Here is a 20601-nt window from a genome sequence, read left to right as displayed (position 1 = left end):
CAATTCGAATTGATGGTGTGCCGGGATTACACCGGTGCTGATCGCACTGCAACCTTGCGATTACACCTCAGGCCTGTATCGACATGGTTCGGATAATTATGTGTTCAGGTATGAATAGATAGATATGAATTCTAACCTAGCTGGCTAGTAATATCAAATCGTATATTAAAATCGAGGAATATCGTTTCCAATCATCATTGACGGGGAACGATTAACCCATTGTAGACCAAGGGGGGTATTTTAATATTCCACCGAAAATAATGAAAATTTAATAATTTTAGCACAGTTCAGGTGAAAGATATCGTGTTTTTTTTAAGTTCAGAGAAAAAATGGCATGGATCTACAAGAAGAACTTACAGTCAGTAATATTTTCCATCATATACCTCAAGTTATTGAACTGTTTAAATAAAGGGGGCTTAAGTGGGCTAAGTTCGTTTTTGTCCTCGGTATATTTTTGCTATATTTCTACTAATACTAAAACGAATACTAATTCGTTATCAGCATCGATCGTTTGCCATCAAAATCTTGAGATTTTTTCAAAAATTTCGGAAAAAAGGCATTTAAAAAGTGGATAACAGCGGTTTTTACACTGGCGCTTCAATGGAGCATATATGAAATAAAAACGGGCACAAATTTTTGAAGCGTACATACATATTTCTCTTTCAGGTGTCGTTCAGATATAGCAAATGTGCTTCATTATTTTAGAAGCAATGCAATAAAGATGAAAACTTAAATTGAATCAGTCATGTAGGAAATTGATTTAATTATCGGATAAAATTATGATTTCAGAGCTGGGGATCTTAGTTAGCTGGTAATATTCGACCAAATATCAAAAACGAGGAATATGACGGGACTTGAATACAAATAATTCTTCAGTATATTTGCGGTATAATTGTGAGGGTCAGACCGTATATTTGATTAATAAATCCGCGGTCCCATTCCACCCACTATAAGGCCGGCTGTAAATGTTTAAGAAACTGGAAATATTAGCGCGATTTTAGCGAGAGCCAATCGCATAAAAGATACTCGCCTTTGGTCCACAAGTCTTTGTGTTTCCATGAAGCTGCTAAAACCCGCATGGGTCCATCACGATGGTGAGTGAGGGAGTGAGGAGGACCGCCATTTAGCCGAGACTGCTGCAGCAAGTCCTTTTCCTTTCCTTTCTTTTGTGTGTTGCAGAAAAGCAAATATTCTCGGTGGATATCCATCAGGACTGTACAAAGTTCGCCACCGGCGGGCAGGGCAGCGATTGTGGTCGAGTGGTTATCTGGAATCTAAAGCCGGTGCTCAGCGAGAAGGATGAGTTCGATGAGACAATACCGAAGATGCTATGCCAGATGGACCAGCACCTGGCGTGCGTCAACTGTGTGCGATGGTCACAGAACGGGGTGTACCTGGCCTCTGGCTCCGACGATAAGCTGATCATGATTTGGCGCAAAATCACTGGATCCAGCGGTGTGTTCGGCACCGGGGGCATGCAGAAGAACCACGAGTCGTGGAAGTGCTTCCACACGCTGCGTGGCCATGCTGGCGACGTCCTGGACCTGGCCTGGTCCCCCAATGACATCTATTTGGCCAGTTGCAGCATCGACAACACTGTCATCATCTGGGATGCCCAGGCCTTTCCCTCGATGGTGACCACGCTGAAGGGCCACACGGGTCTGGTTAAGGGGGTGTCTTGGGATCCAGTTGGAAGGTTTCTTGCCTCACAGTCCGACGATCACAGCATCAAAATGTGGAATACCATGGACTGGACGCTCTCGGAGACCATCACTGAGCCGTTCGGGGAGTGCGGCGGCACGACGCATATTCTGCGCCTCTCGTGGTCGCCGGATGGCCAATATCTGGTCTCGGCCCATGCCATGAACGGTGGCGTACCCACCGCACAGATCATCGAGCGCGAGGGCTGGCGGTGTGACAAGGATTTTGTGGGGCATCGCAAGGCCGTTACCTGTGTACGCTTCCACAACTCTGTGCTGATCCGGCAGATGTCCGATGGCCTCAAGCAGCGGCAGTACTGCTGCCTGGCCGTCGGCTCCAGGGATCGTTCCCTCTCCGTCTGGATGACTGCTCTGCAGCGGCCGCTGGTTCTCATCCACGAACTGTTCGAGGACAGCATCCTAGACCTATCCTGGGGACCCGACCAGTGCCTGCTGATGGCCTGCAGCGGCGACGGTACGGTGGCTTGCCTGCAGTTCACCGACGAAGAGCTTGGCCAAAGGCTCTCCGCGGAGAAGATGGACGCGCTGTTCATGAAGCGGTATGGCGAAATGTATGGCGCCGGTCTAGGCTTCGGCAACAAGACGATTGTGGAGGTATCCGATCAGAGCTGTAACTACCAGTCAGAGTCGTCGGCCATGCAAACGGCGCCGCTGAACTTCCCCCTGCCCAATGCCGCCCTGGAGCGACGAACGGCCTCCACCGCTCAGCGACCCATCAGCAAGCAGACCGAGACACGGACAAAAGATGGCAAGCGAAGGATTACGCCCATGTTCATACCGCTAAACGAGGAAGAACGGGCACCAGCAATCGCCTCCAGCAGTGGAGCGCTCACAGCAGCTGCAGCAGCAACAGCAGCGGCAGCGATAGAGGGACCGCATGCCACTACGCCCACGGAGTGCGCCGTCACGCCACGAATGCCCGAACCGCTTGTGTCGGCGGGACGCAAGACGACGCCGTCGCATCGCCGCCAATCGATGCCCTTCGATCCCAGTCAGCAGGCGGAGTTTCCACGCTCGCCCAAGACCCCGGACGAGCATCAAGGGACAACGATGGGTCCGAAACTCAATATCACGGCCACGGCCAAGAGTGAGTTCGTGAAGACTGCCCTCGATTATAGGCTGCTCGTACAGAATGGGCACCTGAAGACGAGTCACGGGATGCTGGCCAAGGTGACGGCCAGCATCGACGGGGAGTTCCTCTGGGAGTTCTATGTGGGCTCGCCGGTGGTGAATGTGAATCTCTGCGCCAAGTATTGCATGCTCTGCTCCCTGGACGGCAGCATGCGTCTGATATCGATGGAAACTGGTTGCCACGTCTTCCCAGCCATTGCCCTCTCCAGCTCGGCTGTACATTGCGCCTTTGTGAGTATTATAGAGTGAAGATCACGCTCCAACCGTAGCGAACGTGGGCTTAAGCTAAACCTTTACCATTCCGACAGAGTCCCGACAACAGTCTGGTGGGAGTGCTCACCGAATGCGGCCTGTTGCGCATCTGGAATATTGTGGGGGCGACCATTAGCTTGGCCGCCGGCTGCAAGGAGCTGCTCATCAAGCACGGAGCGGTCGTCCAGTTCTCGGTGACGGACCAGGGCATGCCACTGATTGGCTTCCCCAACGGCAACTCGTACTCGTACTCGACCAGCCTCGAGTCGTGGCTAGTGCTGGCCACCAAGGATGCGATCATGTACCATGGCATCAGGGGCACTCTGCCCCGCGATGAGGATCTAGTGGCGCGCAAATTTCCGCTGCTCAGCATGCAGGCCAGTAGCCAGAACTACTTTGTGCTTGGCAGCGGCATGGAACTGTAAGGCATTCTCCAACCAGCCTCCGCCATCCATCACACTCCATTGGTAAATGTCTCTCTTCCTCTTTCAGGAGAAAACTGGAGAGCTGGCAGCAGACGGCGAAAATCCTGTTCATCGACAATCAAATCAAGTTGTGCGAGGCCCTGCAATCGACGGATGAGCTGAAGCACTGGCACACGATGCAGGCCCTCCAGTTGTCCGCCTATGGATCGGAGAAGCGTCTGCGCACGTTCCTCGATGAGCTGCTCTCGAATTCGGATACGGGCATAGCAACGGTAGGGTACACCTCGACATTCCCCTACCCACAACCTTGTTACCTTCCGTCTCGCTCTAGTTCGCGTCAAAGCATGAGCTGGCTCAGTGCGTGCTGGACACGTTGAAGTCGCACGGACAGTGGAGGCGCTTGCATACCGAGTACACGGAGCTCTTGAAGTTCAGTCGGAATCAGCGCATTGAGGATATCTTTGCCACGCCCGCACCGCCACAACCGCGATCGGCATCACCTAGCCCGCCACATCCGCCGCAAACGGTGTCCCCCAGTCCGCCCCGAGTGCCCCAGACGGTGTCACCCAGTCCGCCACGAGTGCCCCAAACAGTGTCTCCCAGTCCGCCACGACTGCCCCAAACGGTGTCACCTAGTCCCCCACGTCTGCCCCAAACGGTGTCACCCAGTCCCCCACGTCTGCCACAAACGGTGCCACCCGGTACCCTACAATCTGGAACTGTTTCACTAGGCCAAGTCACAACCAGCCCGCCACAGCTGCAGAATGTATCGCCCAGTCCGTCACAGGGACAGAGTGTATCACCAAGTCCTGGAACAGTGTCACCCGGCACCGCACACTCGGGAACAGAGTCATCCGGCACGCCGCCTGGTCAGGTGCTGCCGCAGACTCTGACAACCAGTCCGGCGCAGACGCACTTTGTGTCATCCAGTCCGTCACAGTCTGGAACCGTGTCGCCGGGCACCCCACAATCGGGAACAGACTCCCCACAGTCCCCCAGTCCGATATATCCCTAAAAAGCTGAGCTGCCACAGCAGGAGCTCGCACCAGCTGCTACTTCCATCAACAGAAAGATAGATTAAGATCAAAAGAGCAGGAGAGCAGGAGACTACATGTTTAAATTATGTAAGATTATGTGAGTGGTTTTTAAGCGTATTCCCCATTGTACAGTCGTCCAGCCTAGATAGATAGCATAAGATGGAAAGTATTAGTCATGTATGTGTTTTTTTAACAAAATTAATTTTTTAAATTTGTCAACCAATAAAACAAAAATCTCTTCAAAGAAACGAAACAGCTTGATAGATTTGTACTCTAGTATATATTATTTGTTTGCTAAAATGAATTAATCAATCAATTACGTTTCGCGTAACAGTTTACATAATAGGTTGAAACAATTGTTGGACATTTGTGTGCGCCCCATCAAATGCCAATATCTATATATAAATATATATATGTATATATCCTCCAATTGCCAAAAGATTTCATGCTATATGCTCTCTATAAATTGTGTATGATAAACATAAGAATAAGGACAAAACAGAAAAGCAGGCTCAAGCGGCGTCCCAGAAGAGATGGAAATAGTCCCCCCTGCAGATCGTATCTATCTATCTATCGTTTAGTTATACATATATATGTATATATATTTTGATGCCATGTGTACTATATTCATAAATTTGGATTGGTTTCTAAGATTTAACTACAATTTGTTTGATTGCTTTTGTCTTTTTTAAAAATACGAACAAGTTAAGGCAGCTGCTATTTGTATATTGGCGTGATATGATCCTGATCCTGAATCTGAATCTGAAGCCTACCGCTCTAGTTCTCAAAGCAGACAGACATATGGCGGACGTGAATGATTAATGAATTGAATGATTGATAATTGGATATATGATCTATCATATAGAAAGTGCAGCAAGTGCTTCCCCAGAGAGCGATCTGAAATCAGTACAACAAATTCTAAGGCTAATCCTCTCTCTCTCTCTCTCTCTCTTTCTTTCTCTCTGCAAGGGCTGTAATAGCCACATTATCATCTCACTATAATGAGAATTAGACCTAGAATTATCCCATGTATCACTCTTTCCAGAGCTTCATTGATTGTCCATCATCCGACGACAGCCGCTGCTACCGCGACCACCGTGGCCTCTGGCTATTGCGCGTTGTAGTGCGGTCCTGGCGTCGGCACCGACTTCAATGGCGAATCAAAGTCCGCTGGCGGTGCCTCCACCACCGGTGTCTCTGGCGTGCCCGCAATACGATCCGTCAGCGTTTCGTACAGCTTGTGCACATGCTCATTGTGGGCCGTCGTCGGCTGCATGGCCTTCATCAGTGTGCCCAAACGGCAGGAGGGCAATTTGTTGTGGACATACCACAATAGCTTCAGCATGTGGCGCGAGGTGACATTCTCGCGCGTGAGACCCGCAAAGATGAACTCATCGAAGAGGGTGGTGCAAAAGTCCTCGGTGGAAAACTCATCGCTCATCGGAATGAGCAGAGCGATCTACAAAAACGAATGAACGATGATCGATTAGTATTCTTCCAATGTAATGTTGGATGAGTGCCATTATGCTCACCAGGGAGTGAAGGAAGGGATCCTCGTAGGCGCGATGATCCTTGCAGGCGGAGAGTATGGCCAGGACGCGCAGCACACCCACACGATCCTTGAGGCGGGCCGTGTGCAAGGTATAGTACATGGCCAGAATGCTGGATACCGCACTCTCCTGAATGTACGCCTCAACGGCATCGGGCGCCGGCCCCGAATGCTCAATGACGGTCAATGCCGACTCGCGCTCATCCGGAGGCAGTTTCCCGTGCAGGCTGCGGCACTGATCGTCCACCATGAGCGACATGAGGGCGGGCAGAAACTTGGTGACCACCTGGCAGTCCAGCTTCGGCTCCTTAAAGTCCTGCGAGTCGATCATCACCCAGGCACTGAGGCCCAGGGCCAGCATCCGCAGTAAGAGTATCAGAATTTGATTGTCCCGTGGCATGCCTTCGTTGTTGATCAGATGGTGCAAGATCTTAATGGCCGAGGTGGCCAGAAAGTTGATGGCATAGGGATCGCAGAGGGTCATCGATAGGTCGCCCAGCACCTGCTCCTGGCCGCGCTTAATGTTGTCGAGGAATCCCTGCAGCTCGCGCGATCTCTTGATGTCCACATTTTTCTCACGGATGCAGGCGTCCAGGCACCACGTGAACTTGTGACATGGATCAATCGAGATGATCTCCTGCACCTCCAGGTCGTGCAGGGCCATCAGCAGTTCGGCGCGCAGCGTGCAATAGTGGACATTTCGGGTGCGCAGGAAGAGCGTGCGAAGGAACTGCAGCACCATGTCGTACAGCTTCACGCTTGTTCCGATCATGTTGGCCAGCTTCTGCACCACCTCGCCCTGCCTGCGCACCTTGGGCGTCGGATGGAAAAACAAGTTATTGAGGTTCGTGTGGTCGAACAGGATGTGCTCCTTCTCCCTGATGTACTGCGAGAGCAGGGGCGAGACCTCGTCGCCAAACAGCGACTGATTGTCCCGCCAGATCTGGCGCTTCACCTCCGTGTCCGTGTCGGCGTACAACTCCCGATCGCGCACCAGAATCTTGAGGTACTTGTCATCGATGTGCTGGGTGTTCCTTAAGATGGCCATCACTACCGGACGCAGCGACTTGACCCGCACGACGGGAAAGCTCTTGACCAGTAGCTCCTTCAGCTTCTTGTCCCGCTCCCGGGGCTCCTTCTGGCCCAGCTCGTTGATGTGGGCAATCAGCTTGTCGCGCAGCTCCTCCATCAGGGACGTGTGGAAATCCAGACGCCGTACTCCATGGAGGTCGAGCAGCGGCAGCATGGGGCGTAACGATGGCAACAGCACCCCATTCTCCAGCTGCAATAAAGCGAGACAGGTGCATCAGCGATTTTTCGCGCTCATTTTGCAACGTAAACAAACCTGAAAACTCTCAATTGCCTTCAGCGGGTCCGTGCAGGAGGTGAGGGCCTCGCGCAAATACGCCTGACCCGGTATATTAACGTCCTCGAGTCCCGTGCCATTATTTTTAGCGGGAGTGCTCATTCTAATAAATTAAACACCTTTCTATGCGGCAAATTTAATATTCAGGTTTTTTTTTTTTAGAACAAACAATTGTAGAGTGGCATTGGGGTGTGCTATCGGCGGCCGGCCAGGGCATTTTTGGATAATGATTGTTTTCGATTAGTATCGGCTGCGTGGTGACTGAATTAAATTTGCAGCTTTATCAATAAATTGCTGCTGAATAACATAAAACAATTCGGGGAAAATGGTAGAAAAGTGGTTTATAATAATGTAGATTAGTTTATATACGATTGGCAGCAACTATCGTGGCCTGACTTTGTTCCATCCCTAGCGTACTGTCGTTGTCCTAAAGTTCAATTGCCAATTAAATTTGGAGTGAAATTAGAAAAGTGATTGTTTGTATATGATAATAATGTTTCTTTGCTGGCATGTCTTTAGACAATCAGATTGTCATAGAGCTGCCCCAAAGAGCCAAGATCTGCTTATCTGCAGGCGGTGACCGTGGAGGTAAAAATATCCGCGATAAGTAACAGGTACGCCAATGCCATCAAAGTCCATCACTAGGCTGTATTAGCCAGAAGAGAGGTAAAAAAGCATCAAGTGAAGTCAATTTGGAGTTTAGATAATCTACATATTATGTGCCCCAGCATCAGCTTCCGTAGCTGGAGACATAGCTAGAAGACGGCTCCGTTTACTTCCGGCTACCACTACGATTACGTCGTAGCCGTGTTCCGTGTGGCAAGCGCGCACCTACGCGCCATTTGTGTGTGCGTTAGTGTTGGTGCTGGTGTGCGACCTCGCCAATAAGCAGACGAGCCAACAAAAGTCTGGAACCACACCGCAATCTGTGGAAAACAATAACATTGCTGGCAAGTTCTGAAAAGCAAAAAGCCGTTTGCTTCGAAACGATTGCGGGGAAAGGTAAATGTGACTACTGGAGTCGACCACACAAAAACAACATGTCGTCCACATCAGAGCGGAAACGATACCACAAGGACAACGCGCCCACCGACGACATTCTGACGCTAATCAATCTGGTGCGTCAGAATCCGGCCCTCTATAACTACAAACTCCAGCCGAATCAGCGGCGACGGTCGGACATCTTGAGCGGATGGCAGGAGGTGGCCCAGAAGATTGGTGGTGAGTACAAACAGTATTTCATTTTTCTGTGTTCCCTACGTTTTGAGTTATTTTATGTTGTTGCTCCTCCCTCTCGTTGTACGCTCTGCCAGATAAATACACTGTGCCGGAGGTGAGACGAAAGTGGAAGAACCTTAGGGATACATACCATCAGTATCGGCTACGTACACCCAAGTGCATAGAGGGGCGTCTCTCCAAGTGGCGGTATGCCAAGGAGTTGGATTTCCTATCGACCGTGTACCAGCCGAAGCTGAAGTCGCATCGCACCCAAAACAACTATGAGGCGAGCAGTGCCACAAGCACAACGCTGCCCATCGGTTCCATGCTGCATCTAAAGGACCAGGGCGACGACGACGATGATGTGGACGATGATGGTCAGTCGGATACGGGAATGTCATCGCATCATGATGCCCAGATCACATTGGTTGGCGACGAGACGGAAACATTCATACTGACAGCCTATGAGGAGGGCGTCTCGGACGACACAGTGTCCCAGCATCATGAGCACCATCATCACCAGCATCATCATCACCAGCAGCAGCATCATCATCACCATCATCATCAGTCGCAGCACGATGGCAGCATTTCCAGCATTGAACTGTCCCAGATCGCCCACGATGACGATGTTGTCGACGATGTGGACGACGACGATGATGTGGATCACGATGGCCATGTAGTGGATATTGTCAAGCACGAGATGGACGAAGATGGGGCTACCGGCACCGAGGTAGACTACGAGGAGGTTTGCCTGTACGAGGAGGCCAGTGGGGCACATGTCGATTGCGAGATGGGCGTCAGCGACGGCGTGGACGGCAGCAACGATGTGACCCACAGCAAGAGCTTCCACTACATTGATGCCCATGACTTTTGCATATCGGACATTGAGCCGCAACCGCATCAGCAATCCGTGGTTGCTGTCCGATCCCACCATCATCATCAGTATACAGGCAGCTGTGTGAATGGGCCGCCCACCAATAGCGTCCTCGGCGGCGGCACCGTTGTGTCCGACGGCAAGCTTAAGAATCTCACGCTGGTCACTACCACAGCAGCAGCTACAGGCGGTTCGAGCCGGCACGAGCAGACCATTTCCACACAGCAAATCTCTTTGGTGGATGTCACAGAGGCAACTAGCACGAGCGTAACCATTTCCAGCACACCGGCTGTGTCGCTAAATGCCGCAGCGGTCACCACCTCGCCGGCAGCGTCATCGGCGCTGTGCAACACCACATCGTTTACCACGCCCACAGCCACCATTCTCCAGTTGCCGCCGCTCACGTGCGGGGGACCCGGTCTTGGCGGCGGCGGCGCTGGCGGGAACGGTGGTGGTGGTGGACCTGGAAATGCGACTGGAAACGGGCCCTGCCCACCGTTGGCCATCAGTGTGGCCAGCAGCAGCACTCTGATCAAGGAGGAGGATCAGCATGGTAATGCCTATCATGTGGCCCAGGCGCTGGCCAAGCGAGACGAGTTGGATCTGTTCTTTGATTTCCTTAAGAAGAAGATGCAGTGCTTCTCCAAGACCCAGGTGACGCACATACAGATGGAGTTCTTGAATTGTGTGGGCCGTCAGGAGGCGGCCGAGCAGGATAGCAAAGACTAAGCAACCAGATAGATGACCACATCCAACCCCCCCCCTCCCCTCTTGCTAATAGTTGTACTCCAGTAGTAGTTGCTTAGTTTTAATCAATGTGTATAGGCTTAGGATCATACCGTTTACCAGTTTGCAAGTTTTTGCCAAAGCTCTGTGGATCTACACAGGGTTCTATCTAGTTTTTCTTCATTTTAGCTTTAGAAAATCCCACAAAAACAAACCAACACACTTACTCTATGTACCCCAAATATATATATATATATATATATATATATATACATATGTATAACAAGAAGTGTTATATATAAGTTAATTGTAATTTGAATGTAATTGTAAAATAAACCGATTAGATTCTCGATTTAAGAGTGAAAGGATTTACTGTCCAAAGAAGTGTGAAACAAACTTAAACGCAAACACTTAGCCTAGGGATTAGCTATAGGCTATAGGCTTCAGCCTTTGGGCTATTAGTTGGGCCACAGAAACAGAGAGAGAGAGTGGCGGCGGGTACCGGCCGGTACAGGTAATAAATATACATACACACAAGCGCAGCGGAAAGAAAACAAGTCTGTAAGGCGGATCACGCTGCCGGCGCTCTGATCCCAGTACCGGCATCTCTGAGCCGGGCTATGTGTTCCGTGTTGAAGTAAATGACAGTGATTGTGATATCATCGCGATACAGACGCACCACATCCTTGGGCAGCGACAGGTAATACGAGATCTTCGAGTGCTCAATCCCATAATCGGTGGCACCCAGTGCATTCCGGATCAGATGTGTGGCAGCATTCTGATCGATCGGTTTACGTGTAAGACCAGCTCTGCAAAGCAGGAAAGAGCGAATCAAGGGATTCGAATTTAGTTATTTTAGAATATCAAATGGACAAATGGAGCAACCGGACTCACTTGCGTTCGGCCAGCTGATCGGAGATTTGCTGGAGCGTGGGATTGCCCTCGGGCAGTCGCATTGGCTCCAGTATTTTCTTCGAGTTGATGTGCTCCCCCACGAGGCTCACCACCTCGCTGGGCGAGAGAAAGTCCCACAGGCCATCGCTGGCTATGACTAGAAACTTATCGTTGACGCTCAGCTCGTGCTGTTGGACATCGGGCCGGGCGGTCAGGTACGGCGGCGTATAATAGTTGGGTGCCATCGCCTGCTCCCCGATCAGGGGCACCACCTTCTTCTGCATGATGTCCAGGGACCATTTGTAGCGATAGTCGCCAAAGGCGCGCAGCGGCGCCAGCTGGCTAAGCAGCCGGCCATTACGTATGACCGTGTCGTGCTCCTCCTTGGGGTGCTCGTCGAGAATGCGCTTCACCTCGGCCATGTTGTCAGCATTGTGTTCGATGTTGAGTTTCTTTGGTTGCCATTGATTCGTCTGGGGATCGAGGACGCCCAGAACGGCGCCACAGTCCCCAGTGCTGGCCACATGCAGTTGCAGTCCCTCCAAATGGACCAGACACGCCACGGCACCTACAAAAATTAAATTCAATGATCAATATTTCACGAAGGACAACCAGCAGGCAGGCGGCTTACCCGACAGCGCCACACCCATGGTGCGCACATCGATGGTGGCCAGCGCCTCGTGCGACAGTGCCTCGTCCAGTTGGAGAAAGGCATGCACCAGTTCACTGCTCACGTCCCGCTGCGGTGTCTGGGAGAGTTGTTTGATGTACTTCTGGAAGCTGTGCTCATAGATGGGCTTGATCTCGTTGACGAAGTCCACGTTGTCGTTGTGACACTTGAGGAAGGACTGGCTGTTGCAGTTCTGCTTGATGTGCTCCTTGAGCACCTGGCGGGGCAGCGTGGCCGCAGAGACATAGCGCAGCAGACGCTTGGACACAACCTGGCCGCAGGCGGCGCCGCCATGGCCATCGAATATGCCGCAAATGAAGCCATTTCTGTGAAGAAGACTGGCCTCGGTGCGGGAGTCCTCGCATGGGGAATTGGAGCCCAACTGGTTCGTCTCGTAGCTGCGCACAATCCCATCCACGGGGAAGTTGTACACAAATTCGTTCTCCCGCAGCTGCAGATTCACCTGCAACCAACAAAACACACACACACACACAGAAATTTTAACACATGGACATGGACAGCCTTCTATTTCCACCCACTTACATCGTAGGGACTCAGCTGAGGCAGGTGCGGCAGGAGACGTAGAGCGTTGAGGCTGAAGTCTCGCACATTGTTTCGCACACAGGTAGCGGCGTCGTTTAGCACAAACTTAAACATCTATGTAGGCGAGTGTCGGCACATATATGTAGGTGTGTATATGCTTAAATATATACACTGCTGCAGCTATAATTAACGGTAAACGGTAATAATATTGTTCGGTAACCTTGCGCAGCGCACACACGTTGAGTGTGTGTGGTGTTGAGGCGGAGACGGAGACGGAGAAGGAGACGGCGGATACGGAGTACGGAGCGTACCCGGCAGCACGCTTTCTGGCTTAAATGCTGGCTATCTTTGGGCGCCGTTTTCCGACTGTCTTTGTGCGATTGTATTTCGTTACTGCAGCCGTTCCTTCGATACCGAACTTGTACATTTGTGTTGCGGCAACCAAGCAATTTGGACAAAAAACAAACGTAAAATTAATATAAATCGAGCAACTGTCAGTGTGACAGTTGGCAGGAGCTACCATATCAGCTGACCAGTGGGCATTAACAGCACGTTTTTTAACAGTACGATTTACAATTTTAAGAATCTCTGCTTTAATCAATCATTTCATATGATTTTCTTATACAATAAAATAAAAAACAATAAGTCAGGAAGATAATACATGAGATATGTGTAAATTAGCCATTGTTTTTTGTGTAATTTGTATTGCGCTTAACAGCACCTTTATTGGAGTGCACTCTAAATACCTTCCACACTCTGGCAACCCTTGGCTTTATCATACACTCACACAGTCATCGTTTTTGTTAGAAAAAACAAAACAAAGTCAGGGCAGCTGAATATTTTGTAGTTTATTTATAATTGGCGACTAACCTGAGCACCGAAACGTTAATTAGTTATAAATAATACAAGTGTGCACCAGTAGCCGTGCAGTCATCCAGTTTCGCAAAGAGCATGGGCTGGCCTAACAACTGACCGAACAACAAAAGAACAAGGACGACATATAATTTGCGTCTTAGCCGAATATTAGAAAACACCAAAGGGGCCGTTGCACCAGTCAATATGGTCGAGCCCATTTTCGAGTATCAATTCCGCCTGATACTCATTGGCGATAGTACAGTGGGCAAGAGTTCGCTGCTTAAATTCTTTACAGATGGAAAATTTGCCGAGGTTCGTATTCCTAGATGTGTCCCATGTCCCATGTCCAATGTCTCCCTTGTGTGCGTTTGCGGTGTGTGTGTGCGTATGTGTGTCAAGTGCGATCGTTAAACAGATGCATTTAATACGTTTTCTTACATAATTCACTGATTATTTCACAAAAAAAAGACAAAGGCTGGTTCTCAGGCTCAGATGCTGCCTCATGCGTGTGCGTGTGGGTGTGGGTGTGGGTGTGTGTGAGAGTGAGAGCTCGCCTGATAATGAAAGGCAACAACAACGCTGTACAGGACCAGGGCTGCCATACTATGCACAATCGTTTGCCCGCGCAGTTTAAAAATGTTGTCTACAAATGTTTTTGACCTTTTTCCTCTGCAGCTCTCGGATCCGACAGTGGGCGTGGACTTCTTTGCCCGCCTCATCGAGATGAAGGATGGGACACAAATCAAACTACAGCTGTGGGACACTGCCGGACAGGAGCGCTTCCGCTCCATCACAAAATCCTACTATCGCAATTCAGTCGGCGTTCTGCTCGTCTATGATATCTCGAATCATGCCAGCTTTGAGCATATACCCCTGTGGATGATGGAGGCCCAGCGCCACATCGAGCCGCACCGACCCGTCTTCGCGCTGGTTGGCTGCAAGCTGGACCTCATCAATGCGGGCGGCCACCGAGAAGTGTCCACAGAGGAGGCGCAGACGTTTGCCAAACAGCATGGCCTGCATTTCGTTGAAACTTCCGCGCGCACCGGGGCCAATGTGGAGGAGGCCTTCCGCATGGTCACCCAGGAGGTGTACGCCCGCATCCGCTCCGGCGAGTACAAGGCGGAGGACGGCTGGGACGGCATCAAGGCCGGCTTCGCGACGCCCAACAGTCTCGACTTCAATCTCGTTGTGGCCGAGCCGGAGAAGTCCTCCTGTTGTTGATTCGTTTTTTGGGTCCATTTTGATTGTTTTGTTTGTCTACCCAGCGCTATCGGTTTTTTTTTGTTTTCTATAGTTTTTCCTTATCTCTTTAAAATTTTTTTTTTTGTCGAATTCTTTTGTATGGTCCCTGTCCATCCTTCAAAACCGTAGGCACTCTTAAAACTATCTAATTTAGCTGAAAAACCAAATCACTAATTCGTTACATTAATACAAAACTATTTTAGTTTCGTTTTTAAGCAAATCGCATAATTGGGTTTTTCTTTGGTGACCCCGACACCAACCCCGACCCCCTGTACTGGTAGAACTATTTTGTGAGCTCTTAAATCAATAACATCGGATCCAAGTCATTCGGAAAAGGGTCTGTTCAGCTTTACACATACATAGCAGAGTTTCTGTGCTCCAAAATCATACCAGACATAGGCTCTATATACACGAAATACGAAAGAAAAGCTATACATAATATACTTGAACTTGAAATATAAACGTTTTTATTAATATTCTATTTATTTGGTTAACTCCTTTTTACTCGGTATTGTACGCACTATATAGCTTACAGGATAAAATATCTGTATGGATACCATTGGGTACCCATATTTGCAAATGGAATGGAATGGAATGTACACCATATGATAGTGTTTTTATTGAATAGAATTTGCAAGACACAAGAATCTTGCGGCTTGCGACATCAATGAATATGATTGGATTTTTTCCTCTTTGGGTATGGTATTTGATTGTGTGGGTGTGGGGGGTTTCTCATGGGGTAGTGGGGTTAGACAAGGGCAGTAGTAGATTAACAGTAGATTTATTGGTTTATCATGTGCGGCATCTGCTGTTTTCGTGATTTTTGAAAGTTTTCTCAGCGTATATGAGCAGATGAAAACAGGGATGGTATTCGAATCGAATCGATAGATTTTCGACGATGATATATCGCAACAAATTACTTCCAAATATTATCAACAAAGAATATATATCGATACATTATATAAACATTTAACATCTCTAACTTTCTGGCATATCGCGCGTGTTGCTTAAAAATATTTTTAGCAATTTTTTTGCATTAAAATAAAAACTAAAAAAAATGGGCAACGTGCTAGCGGCATCCTCAGGCAAAAGCAATAGCGTGTCTGCCGGTCTGAGTCTCCCTGAGCCGGTGGTTGCACGCACACAAACATCGGTATCGAGCCACACTGCCGGGAAGGATATTTTTCTGGAGAATCCCGGAACCGTAGAGGAACTGCACAAAAAATGCAAAGGTAAACGAATCGCAGTCGATCAACTACATAATGTGCGCATTTTCATAGACCAAAGTCGAGGCGGTTAGAAAAAACCCTCAGCTGTCTGATGACATAACCTACAACATGTGAGCGGGGGACCGCAGTGCGTGCGTATGTGTGTGTGTGTGCGTGTGTGCTGTTGTCTTTGATTATGCATTATCAGGCCATTGTTCATTCAACTAACCAATTCCCTTCTCATTTCTCCTCTCCTGTGGTGACCGATCCACTCCGGCAGATATACAGGCCGTAACCTTCGAGGGAGCCAAAATCATGCTGAACAAGGGACTCAGCAATCACTTCCAGGTCTCGCACACCATCAACATGAGCAACACGGTGCCAAGCGGCTACCGCTTCGGCGCCACCTACGTGGGCACCAAGCAGTTTAGCCCCACCGAGGCATTCCCAGTGCTCCTAGGCGACATTGATCCATCTGGCAATCTGAATGCCAATGTCATTCACCAGTTCTCGCCGCGTGTTCGCTGCAAGTTTGCCTCGCAGGTAAGTCTTTAGAGTAGGTTAATGCGCTGGAATTTAGCAGAATCAGTTTCTTATGCATTTCGAATGTTACAGGTCCAGGACTCGAAGATGGTGGCCTCACAGTTGACAACTGATTATCGTGGCGACGACTTCACGGGCTCGCTCACCGTGGCCAATCCAAATATTTTCACTAACTCTGGCGTAATCGTTGGCCAGTATTTGCAGTCGGTGACTCAAACCATTGCCTTGGGCGCCGAGATAGCTTATCAGTATGGGCCGAATGTGCCCGGGCGCCAGATTGCCCTTGTTTCAGGCCTGGGCCGCTACACAAGCGGGAACACGACGTGGTCCGGCACTTTGGGACTGAGTGGATTGCATCTGTGCTTCTACCAGAAGGCCAGTGAACAGCTACAGATTGGTGCCGAGGTCGAAACTAGCCTGCGCATGCAAGAGTCGGTCGCCACTGTAGCCTATCAGATTGATTTGCCCAAGGCTGATTTGGTCTTCCGAGGTAAGTCTTAAAATATATGCTTCTGATATTCGGATGAACAGCATGCAATAATTTGTTGGTGCATTTCCTTCAAGGCTCTATCGACACCAACTGGCACATTTCGGGGGTGCTGGAGAAGCGCCTGCAGCCATTGCCATTCACGCTCCTACTGAGCGGCCGCATGAACCATGTGAAGAACAACTTTAGACTGGGCTGCGGGCTGATGATCGGTTAACCGGTAGCTGCAGCACCCGTTAACCAAATTTTAGCCACAGACCCCGCCCCCCGAACCACATTCACATTCACACATCCACTCAAGTTTAGCACATCATTGCCCACCCGCCACCACCACAGACAATTCTTTTGATTAATTCGAAATGTACCTTGCGGCGTTTTTGTCTGCAACAATCTGCAATGTATCAAAAGACCGAAGAACAGGAGAATTTGTTCAAGCTTATGGGGATAAAGCCGCCGCTGACGCCGCCGACGCCGCTGCCATCGTTTGCTTCGTTCTTCTAAAAGAGAGAGTTTTCAGTTAGGTATCTAGGAATATTCCACATTTCCACACATTTAAAGCACACATCCAACAAAGAATTGTCGCTGTACATTTTAAGTTGCTTCCTAGAAGATGAAAAAGGAGAAGAAACGTACGCATTTATTTTGAACAATCAAACAGCCAGCAAACCAAGAACAACCACAAGACCACACACGCAAACTTACACAAACACACACAGAGAATATCAGGAACATCAATAATTTTCAAAATCCGAAATGAAAAGAGTTAATAATAAATGCGTATTAAATGTATGTTACATTGTAAAATTGGTAACGAAACTGCTTTAAGTTTATAATTTATAAATTAACAATTAGTTATAATAACAAAAAACTTTGTTAAACCAACTTTTACCTTTGTGGCGCGCCTAGAAAGAGACAGACGCAGACGCAGAGAAAGAGAGAAAAGGAAGAAAGAGACGAAACGTTAGCGCCAAAACGTTGTGAGGGGAAAAAAACCAAACAAAAAAACACTAATAAAAAACTACAAAAGAAAGTCCATTACTACATTTGTTAAAGATGGGAAATGGTTCAGTTACATTGTAATATAGCCGCTTCCCAAGCATTAAAATAAAGAGAGATACAGAGCAACAACAAGAATGAACTACGAACAACAACAAAATAGGTTTTAGTAAAGACAGAAAAATAAACAATTTAAATACAATTTGTGTGTTGTCCTCTTAGACGGTTTAGCATACGCGTTAAATAGGCAATGGATCTCTCATTGACCATCAAAATCTGGTCGTAAAATAAAATAGATTTCCCATATAATTAATGTTTAACAATTTACAAGCCATAACACATTGGATGGAAAAAGGAAAAGACTTACCAGCAGGAGATGAGCGAGCGACAAGCGGGCTCAAAGGTGATGGCGGTGCTGTGATACGCTCCATCAGATAGTGATAGTAGATCACCAGGAAATTGTGGCGTGTCAAGAAAAAAGCGACAGGATACCCGAAACTCACATAAAAATGAATCAATCCGATCCAACAACTTGAGAGAGTAACTGAAGGCTGCAGCACGGTGATCAGTATCAAGAGCGATGGTTGGATGTTGAAGAAGTAAGGATCGGTAAGTGACGAATAATTTGCCCAGGCGGTCCAGAAATCCATCTCTGAGCTGGTATAGGCCTATCATACTCTTTTGCGTCGAGCAGCTACAAAACTGTGTTTGCCCATGTTCCTCAAACTGTGACGTCCAAGAGCTTCTATAACTGTAAATTTATTTACTGCAACTGTATTACTGCAGTAGGCACAAACGCTGTAATTATAGCAGCAGCTCCGCGTTTGGCTGCTCAAACTGTACTGCGTAGTGTAGCACAATTACCCTAAAACTGTTATTCCTGAATAAACCTTAATTTGGGCCATTTTGTGTAGCCTTTAAGACTTTTCCCACAAACTTGACCAACATTTTGGCTCCATTTTCCGTCCATGGAGTCATTGGCAGCACATGTTGTGGACAAGAACAGCAGCAACAACCACAAAAAGTAAATTGTGTTGCCATATTCTCATTTGCAGGGCGAAAGTCAGAAAGTGTGCGAACAGCCATGGAGGCCAGGTGGAATTCCGAGCGACTATTTGATACCCAACATGTTGTCGCCGATTGGAATGGAGCGCCCGGAATGGAGTTGTGACGACACTATGTGACAGCAACAAGCCGATTTGATTTTCCTGGGACAACAGATGCTAAGAGTTCGACAGAAAAAACGATTTGCGATGACGATAGGCAATGCTGCTGCAGCTGCCTCAGCGCAGATCTACCCTGGTATACCCTGTAAGTAGATATGACAAAAACTCCAACGACAAAATGTATGCAAGCAAACTTTGTTCAATCAGCCAGAGGAGAGTGGATGTTGTTGCAGTCGCTTTGGAAGTGCAGCAGTCGCAATATTGTTTAGATAAGAAAATGTTGCCTGCCCCACACATCGACACACACATACACATTGGAGCTGTGTGTGTGTGTGTGTGTGTGTGTATGCTTCCTGTCGGCCCTTCTCTGTCTATCAAATGCTTTTTGCTTTTCCACATTTTCTTTTCGGTCTTTGGTCTTTTTCACTCGCTCTCTCCCGCCTCTCTCGCTCTCCTGTTTGCTGTTCCACCAAATGCAATTTGAACTTTGGCAAAAAGCGGCCGCTTTGCCATACACCCCTTACGCCCCACCACCGCTGCTTTCCTCCTCCAGGGGCATGCCCTGCCAAACCATTTCAGCGATAAGCAGGATGGCGAAGCGAGGCGACTTTCATACTAGTATTTTGTGAAATTTTCAGCATTTCCTCGGACTCTTACGAGTCCTTCTCTGCGTGTGTGTGTGTGTGTGCATTATGTAACCCGCGAAAGCTGTTTTCCAATTCAATTGGTCCAAGCAGACGGAGCTGCAGAAGCAGCAGCAGAAGCAGGCGCTTCACTCATGGCTAAGACAAAGGAAATCTGTGTCAGAAGAACAAGAAAAACTCATTAACATATAAAGTAGCCGCCACAATCTCGGGGAAGGGGGCAGAAAAATCGGGTAACTAATTAAAGAATAAGAAAAAGCCAAGAGGGCCGAGTCCTCAGATACCCTTGTAGACCAGTCGCTCTTTTGAGTGCTATACAATTTTGATGATACAAAATACCTAAGAAGATAAGAAGTCTCTGCAGGAGCAAAAAGGCCTTTTTTGGTGCCGATGCCCTTTTAGCATATACTGTATCCTGCATAAAATAGAAGGGGGATTAGAATCATATTAAAGCCCTTAATGCTGATAATTTGTAAATAGTGTAAATAGTGTCTTCTTTGTATCGATATACCCTCCGTAAGCGTATCGCAAGCAATGCGAAGTCCTGCCCGAGGGCTGGGGAATGTCTCATAAAGCAGGGCGCGTCAAGGGCTTCTAGTAGCGGGCAGCTTAAGTGCTTGCAAAACTGTACAAAGCGCAATAAGCATTTCAAATATGTTTCTCCTAAACCCCCAGCTCCTTAGAAAGGGCTTAGGAAAGTAATTAGCAGCTATTCCTCCCCCTCTCTAATCTTACGAGCTCGTGGCGACACTTAAGCTAAAAAATGATTTCATTTTAATAGTATAGAGGGGTACTGTGTCCCTAGGACACTTAAATCTGAATCCTCGATCATCTGAAACAGTGCCCAGATAATATCTGAATGTGCTCAAGCCATATATAGTATCTGTGACAAAATGAAGCTAACTGTAGTCGAGTCTATTGGTCCTTCTTCTCTTTTGTGTCCATCGGGGACCGCGATGCCAGCGATGTCTAAGTACGAAAAAAATTAGTTAAATTAATGAGCTTTAAGTCGGTACAAGAAAACAACAAGAACAACAAGCAAGTGCATAAG

The 20601-nt window shown here is 48.4% G+C and overlaps 6 protein-coding genes across 6 annotated transcripts; 4 read left to right on the top strand and 2 right to left on the bottom strand.

The window, feature by feature from the left end:
- Window positions 1–842: 842 nt before the first annotated feature.
- Window positions 843–5224, top strand: LOC108155627 (protein HIRA homolog). The gene is made up of 5 exons (XM_017286561.2): window positions 843–1094; window positions 1180–3083; window positions 3161–3525; window positions 3597–3801; window positions 3861–5224. Exons 1-5 carry the CDS (start codon window positions 1058–1060, stop codon window positions 4542–4544), a joined length of 3195 nt encoding a protein of 1064 aa, XP_017142050.1. The 5' UTR covers window positions 843–1057; the 3' UTR covers window positions 4545–5224.
- LOC108155633 (negative elongation factor B) lies at window positions 4828–7684 on the bottom strand. The gene is made up of 3 exons (XM_017286574.2): window positions 7461–7684; window positions 6099–7397; window positions 4828–6025 (listed from the first exon to the last, which is right to left on the bottom strand). Exons 1-3 carry the CDS (start codon window positions 7581–7583, stop codon window positions 5675–5677), a joined length of 1773 nt encoding a protein of 590 aa, XP_017142063.1. The 5' UTR covers window positions 7584–7684; the 3' UTR covers window positions 4828–5674.
- A 222-nt stretch (window positions 7685–7906) lies between these two features.
- On the top strand, window positions 7907–10656 carry LOC108155639. Its single transcript, XM_017286588.2, has 3 exons — window positions 7907–8147; window positions 8210–8702; window positions 8795–10656. The coding sequence occupies exons 2-3, from the start codon at window positions 8522–8524 to the stop codon at window positions 10300–10302; spliced, it is 1689 nt and encodes a 562-aa protein (XP_017142077.1). The 5' UTR covers window positions 7907–8147; window positions 8210–8521; the 3' UTR covers window positions 10303–10656.
- LOC108155647 (pyruvate dehydrogenase [acetyl-transferring]-phosphatase 1, mitochondrial) lies at window positions 10599–12940 on the bottom strand. Its single transcript, XM_017286600.2, has 4 exons — window positions 12407–12940; window positions 11825–12326; window positions 11194–11761; window positions 10599–11108 (listed from the first exon to the last, which is right to left on the bottom strand). Exons 1-4 carry the CDS (start codon window positions 12518–12520, stop codon window positions 10871–10873), a joined length of 1422 nt encoding a protein of 473 aa, XP_017142089.1. The 5' UTR covers window positions 12521–12940; the 3' UTR covers window positions 10599–10870.
- Window positions 12941–13183: 243 nt separating this feature from the next.
- On the top strand, window positions 13184–14987 carry LOC108155656 (ras-related protein Rab-39B). Its single transcript, XM_017286613.2, has 2 exons — window positions 13184–13573; window positions 13937–14987. Exons 1-2 carry the CDS (start codon window positions 13466–13468, stop codon window positions 14483–14485), a joined length of 657 nt encoding a protein of 218 aa, XP_017142102.1. The 5' UTR covers window positions 13184–13465; the 3' UTR covers window positions 14486–14987.
- A 481-nt stretch (window positions 14988–15468) lies between these two features.
- Window positions 15469–17931, top strand: LOC108164574 (mitochondrial import receptor subunit TOM40 homolog 1). The gene is made up of 4 exons (XM_017300393.2): window positions 15469–15738; window positions 15995–16257; window positions 16330–16747; window positions 16822–17931. Exons 1-4 carry the CDS (start codon window positions 15564–15566, stop codon window positions 16959–16961), a joined length of 996 nt encoding a protein of 331 aa, XP_017155882.1. The 5' UTR covers window positions 15469–15563; the 3' UTR covers window positions 16962–17931.
- Window positions 17932–20601: the final 2670 nt, after the last annotated feature.

Source organism: Drosophila miranda, chromosome XL (genome assembly GCF_003369915.1).
Source record: "Drosophila miranda strain MSH22 chromosome XL, D.miranda_PacBio2.1, whole genome shotgun sequence".
In the NCBI taxonomy this organism is placed as follows: domain Eukaryota; kingdom Metazoa; phylum Arthropoda; class Insecta; order Diptera; family Drosophilidae; genus Drosophila; species Drosophila miranda.
The sequence above is the reverse complement of the archived record's forward strand: the minus strand, read 5'-3'. Positions and strand labels throughout refer to the sequence as shown.

Excerpts from the sequence above, each read along its gene's own strand:
- LOC108155647 (XM_017286600.2), bottom strand. The coding sequence starts at position 12,520 with ATGTTTAAGTTTGTGCTAAACGACGCCGCTACCTGTGTGCGAAACAAT. Across the intron at positions 11,762-11,824 it reads CATGGGTGTGGCGCTGTCGG|GTGCCGTGGCGTGTCTGGTC; the intron begins GTAAGCCGCCTG and ends TAATTTTTGTAG. Across the intron at positions 11,109-11,193 it reads GATCAGCTGGCCGAACGCAA|AGCTGGTCTTACACGTAAAC; the intron begins GTGAGTCCGGTT and ends CCTGCTTTGCAG.
- LOC108155627 (XM_017286561.2), top strand. The coding sequence starts at position 1,058 with ATGAAGCTGCTAAAACCCGCATGGGTCCATCACGATG. Across the intron at positions 1,095-1,179 it reads CGCATGGGTCCATCACGATG|AAAAGCAAATATTCTCGGTG; the intron begins GTGAGTGAGGGA and ends TGTGTGTTGCAG. Across the intron at positions 3,084-3,160 it reads CGGCTGTACATTGCGCCTTT|AGTCCCGACAACAGTCTGGT; the intron begins GTGAGTATTATA and ends CCATTCCGACAG.
- LOC108164574 (XM_017300393.2), top strand. The coding sequence starts at position 15,564 with ATGGGCAACGTGCTAGCGGCATCCTCAGGCAAAAGCAATAGCGTGTCT. Across the intron at positions 15,739-15,994 it reads ACTGCACAAAAAATGCAAAG|ATATACAGGCCGTAACCTTC; the intron begins GTAAACGAATCG and ends CCACTCCGGCAG. Across the intron at positions 16,258-16,329 it reads GCTGCAAGTTTGCCTCGCAG|GTCCAGGACTCGAAGATGGT; the intron begins GTAAGTCTTTAG and ends CGAATGTTACAG.
- LOC108155656 (XM_017286613.2), top strand. The coding sequence starts at position 13,466 with ATGGTCGAGCCCATTTTCGAGTATCAATTCCGCCTGATACTCATTGGC. Across the intron at positions 13,574-13,936 it reads CAGATGGAAAATTTGCCGAG|CTCTCGGATCCGACAGTGGG; the intron begins GTTCGTATTCCT and ends TTTCCTCTGCAG.
- LOC108155639 (XM_017286588.2), top strand. The coding sequence starts at position 8,522 with ATGTCGTCCACATCAGAGCGGAAACGATACCACAAGGACAACGCGCCC. Across the intron at positions 8,703-8,794 it reads GGTGGCCCAGAAGATTGGTG|ATAAATACACTGTGCCGGAG; the intron begins GTGAGTACAAAC and ends ACGCTCTGCCAG.
- LOC108155633 (XM_017286574.2), bottom strand. The coding sequence starts at position 7,583 with ATGAGCACTCCCGCTAAAAATAATGGCACGGGACTCGAGGACGTTAAT. Across the intron at positions 7,398-7,460 it reads AGGCAATTGAGAGTTTTCAG|CTGGAGAATGGGGTGCTGTT; the intron begins GTTTGTTTACGT and ends GCTTTATTGCAG. Across the intron at positions 6,026-6,098 it reads ATCCCTTCCTTCACTCCCTG|ATCGCTCTGCTCATTCCGAT; the intron begins GTGAGCATAATG and ends TCGTTTTTGTAG.